This window comes from Penaeus vannamei, chromosome 39, assembly GCF_042767895.1.
Source record: "Penaeus vannamei isolate JL-2024 chromosome 39, ASM4276789v1, whole genome shotgun sequence".
NCBI lineage: Eukaryota > Metazoa > Arthropoda > Malacostraca > Decapoda > Penaeidae > Penaeus > Penaeus vannamei.
In genome coordinates, this window is record NC_091587.1 from 7194035 (window position 1) to 7199034 (window position 5000).

The window sequence follows — 5000 nt, forward strand, 5'->3', positions numbered from 1 at the left end:
GCTGGTTGAGCATGTGGTGAAGTTGTGATGGCTGGTTGAGCATGTTGTGGTGAAGTTGTGATGGCTGGTTGAGCATGTGGTGAAGTTGTGATGGTTGGTTGAGCATGTTGTGAAGTTGTGATGGCTGGTTGAGCATGTGGTGAAGTTGTGACGGCTGGTTGAGCATGTTGTAGTGAAGTTGTGATGGCTGGTTGAGCATGTGGTGAAGTTGTGATGGTTGGTTGAGCATGTTGTAGTGAAGTTGTGATGGCTGGTTGAGCATGTGATGAAGTTGTGATGGTTGGTTGAGCATGTGTTGTAGTGAAGTTGTGATGGCTGGTTGAGCATGTGGTGAAGAGATTGTGATGGTTGGTTGAGCAGCATGTTGTAGTGAAGTTGTTGATGGCTGGTTGAGCATGTGGTGAAGTTGTGATGGTTGAGCATGTTGTAGTGAAGTTGTGATGGTTGGTTGAGCATGTTGTGAAGTTGTGATGGCTGGTTGAGCATGTGGTGAAGTTGTGACGGCTGGTTGAGCATGTGGTGAAGTTGTGACGGCTGGTTGAAGCATGTGGGTGAAGTTGTGACGGCTGGTTGAGCATGTGGTGAAGTTGTGACGGCTGGTTGAGCATGTGGTGAAGTTGTGATGGCTGGTTGAGCATGTTGTGGTGAAGTTGTGATGGCTGGTTGAGCATGTGGTGAAGTTGTGATGGTTGGTTGAGCATGTTGTGAAGTTGTGATGGCTGGTTGAGCATGTGAAGTTGTGACGGCTGGTTGAGCATGTGGTGAAGTTGTGACGGCTGGTTGAGCATGTGGTGAAGTTGTGACGGCTGGTTGAGCATGTGGTGAAGTTGTGACGGCTGGTTGAGCATGTGGTGAAGTTGTAATGGCTGGTTGAGCATGTTGTGGTGAAGTTGTGATGGCTGGTTGAGCATGTTGTGAAGTTGTGATGGCTGGTTGAGCATGTGGTGAAGTTGTGACGGCTGGTTGAGCATGTTGTGGTGAAGTTGTGATGGCTTGTTGAGCATGTTGTGGTGAAGTTGTGATGGCTGGTTGAGCATGTTGTGGTGAAGTTGTGATGGCTGGTTGAGCATGTTGTGGTGAAGTTGTGACGGCTGGTTGAGCATGTTGTGATGGCTGGTTGAGCATGTTGTGGTGAAGTTGTGACGGCTGGTTGAGCATGTTGTGGTGAAGTTGTGATGACTGGTTGAGCATGTTGTGGTGAAGTTGTGACGGCTGGTTGAGCATGTTGTGGTGAAGTTGTGATTACTGGTTGAGCATGTTGTGGTGAAGTTGTGATGGCTGGTTGAGCATGTTGTGGTGAAGTTGTGATGGCTTGTTGAGCATATTGTGGTGAAGTTGTGACGGCTGGTTAAGCATGTGGTGAAGTTGTGACGGCTGGTTAAGCATGTGGTGAAGTTGTGATGGCTGGTTGAGTATGTTGTGGTGAAGTGTGTAGTAGTAGTAGTATTGTGACTTTGAAACACTTAGTAACTTGGTATCTTAACAAACCGAGAAGAAGAAAGAAAGAAAGAAAGAAAGAAAGAAAGAAAGAAAGAAAGAGGGAGGAGGAAAGAAGTAGACGTCCTAATTATGTCCACTTTTCGCTTTCACCTGCGTTTCGGGTACTTGAGGGAGAGTTCAGATAAAGCTCTTTTTTTCTTAATTTTTCTTGTCCATTTATTATTATAATTTCTTTGGTTATTTATTTATTTATATATTTGATTATTTACTTGTTTTTTATTATTTATTTATCTATTTTCATTATTTTTGTGATTGTTTATATGTTTGTTTATTGTTTTTTTAAATTATTTATTTATCTATTCATTCATTTATCTATTACCGCATTTATTGAATTATTTAGCCACTCGCTTATTTTATCTATTCTTCAATGAGAATTAAAGGGAAGGTGATGTTAATTACGTGAATTTAGAATGACAACGAGGTGTAAGCTGTTGGTGATTGAAAATGATAATGGTGATTGTGGGGAGATGGTCGTTGTAATAATGCTGAAAAGACGAAAGTGGTGAGAAGAGTAATGATGATAATGTTCATAGGAGGAAGAGGATGATGGGAATAATGATGATGATCGTAGAATTAAATGTTCTAATGTTGTTACTACTACTGAGTATGTAGCTATTGCCTCTCCTTCTACAACTACTTCTACTACGACGATAACAACAACTGGCGCTGCTGCTGATACTGCTAATAATAGGTTGTATGATGTAATGATAATGATGTTAATAATGATGATTATAATGTTAGTAATGATAATTATAATGTGAATGATAATTATAATGATATGATTGTTAGGACGATTATGATTATGATGATTAAAATGATTATGAATAATATGGCGATTATAATAACCTAATTAGTAATACTGCTACTGCTAATAAAAAATATGAAAATTATAGTAATAATACCAACTACAACAATAAAATAATAACAAAGAATATGCCCTAAACCTAAACCTAAACAGAATGGTATACACTTGATATTCCTGCTGCTACATAGGCCTACTGTTTTTTTGTTTTTTTTTACTATTTATTTATTTATTTATTTTGGTCATATCGACCAATAAATGAATAAATAAATAAATGAATAAAAATAAAACAAACATTAAAAAATCAGTAGGCCTATGTAGAAGCAGGAATATCAAGTGTATTGCATTCTGTTGCAAGCAATCTATAAAAAGATATTGGCTAGCCCTTTGAAACCATCAAGTGACTTAACTGCCTCATACAATATTTTTATATACTTTTAGAAACGTTTCTAGGTTGAGGGCATAATCTTTGTTATTATTTTATTGTTGTAGTTGGTATTATTACTATAATTTTCATATTTATGTTTGATGGAATTGTGTATTTAATAAAGTTGGGGATTTTTGGCTCGGAGTGGTCGAAAATGAGTTATGGTCAGTTTCATGTTCGTAAATGAGAGTAGAATTACCCACGTGGTTATGAGCTTCCGCAACGAAAAATTTGGGCAGCGCGCGAGGCTACAACCCGAGTTCCGTTGCCGCGTTCAGCGATTTTCATTCACCCTTCCGCACTCTCGCTGTACAGGAGCTAATGTGATGCATTGTATTTTGACACTGCCTATTGAAATGGATCACGGGAAGATAAAGTCTTATTGGTAATTTTTTTGTCTTATTATAACAGTTTTATCCCAAGTGAAAGATTTATATGAAAGATGAAGAAAATAAAAATTATATTTATATTTGTGTGACTTTTCAAATCTCTTTCCCATAAGATATAGTAGATATGATTCGATGTTGACAAATCCATCATGCAAGTATGTTTAGGGTTCGATGATAATAAATGAGCAGTTACAAGTCTGTATACTTTTAAAAATAAATTCGCGATTAATAGATATTTGCACGGACTGGAGGCTCTTGCTTTAGACTTTTCTGATTGCAATAGTTTTACGTTTGCGCTTTTCATTTGAAACTAGATAATCGGTTAAACATAATCATTTAATAAATCCATTTTACGAAAAAAAAGGAAAAAAAGAGTATATAATTTATTCGTGTAAACTCATAATATCGGCCTATAAATATCTCATCTATTGTTACATCACAAGAAGCATCCACGATAAACGAATGTAAGAGATTTGATATAAGAGATTTGTTTTTCAAAATATTTTTGATCTGTCAACGTTTTCTGAACGGTTACTTGTAGCGAATTCCTTGTCCCTCCATAACAAGTACTTCGCTTTCGACTAAACGTTTATCGCTTGTTTCGAGGCGGAATCACGTGGTTAGACGATACGGGAGAAATAATACTGGAATCGTAATAAAATAAATAGAATAAACAATTATGGATCTAATGGGTATGTGCGCCTATACGCATATACACGTGCCCGAACATGTACCTTTATAATAGTATACATGAGTGTACTCATGTAAACGAATGTATACACAAGAAAAGCAATGAAAGAGGAATAAAACACGAACAACCGATTTTATATAACGGTCATGTATTGGGTCTGGATTTTGCCACGGGATTCATTTGTTTGTTTGTTTCTGTAACTCGGTGACTAACGATCATATCTTTACCCAACAAAGTGCGTTTGAAGGAATAATAATAGTTTCTACAGTAATGAAATGGTAAGGATCCATTAATAATAAAAAAAGAAAAGAAAAATGAATATATATAATCTATCTATCTATCTATCTATCTATCTATCTATCTATCTATCTATCTATCTATCTATCTATCTATCTATCTATCTATCTATCTATCTATCTATGTAATGCTCTTCAAATATCTAACTTTTTGTTTGTTTTTCGATCTTTCTTTTTTCGAGCAACAGAAGACCCCATGGCCCAGAGTTTTTATCCAATTAAAATTTTCGGATATATCGTTGGAAACCTTGTGAAAATGCGCAGACAACTACGTATCGGATTTTTAAAATGTTGACTACTTTTTATACGAATTTTTGGAAATCGAACAAAGAGGTGAAAATTATTTTTCTTTATTTTTTTCTGAAGAAACTAAATCGAACAAAAACAAAAGGCTTCGGTATTGAGATGAAAGGGAAGAGAGGAAGGAAACTTTTTTTTTCGTGTGCAGAAAGGCTGCCAAATATACTACGCTACACCGGTGGATTCAAAACAAAGGCATTTGATTGATGTATATATCATGGTATGTCATTGAATTGAGAAAATTAATGATGATAATTTTCTCCAATCATTATCTCTGAAGGTAAGATTTTTTTTTATGTAGCTTATCTTTTCAATATATTGTTCGTCAAAGAAACAAAGAGACGAGAATAAACTATTCATTTGCGTTATTATTCCGTTTAAAAAGGAACTGGTTAGTAATTTCCGTTATTCGCTTGTGAGGATTCCCACTGGAACGAAATGCTAGTAACCGAAATTGTGATGTTTTGTTAACTTTTGGTTTTCTTTCTTCTTCCTATTCCTCTTCTTCCTCCTCTGTCTCATAGCCCTTACCCCTCCCCCCCAAAAAAAAATATATAAGAAAAATAAAAAAAAACAACCCCGCAATATTTTGCAA

The 5000-nt window shown here is 36.1% G+C and overlaps 1 protein-coding gene across 1 annotated transcript in view; it reads right to left on the reverse strand.

The window, feature by feature from the left end:
- The window catches only part of LOC138860026 (involucrin-like), a 1997-nt gene extending 1056 nt beyond the window's left edge, over positions 1-941 (reverse strand). Inside the window, exon 1 of the mRNA XM_070116816.1 lies at positions 153-941. Within this exon, the coding sequence (XP_069972917.1) occupies positions 153-941 (789 nt within the window). The remainder of the gene's footprint in view (positions 1-152) is intronic.
- Between the last annotated feature and the right edge of the window lie 4059 nt (positions 942-5000).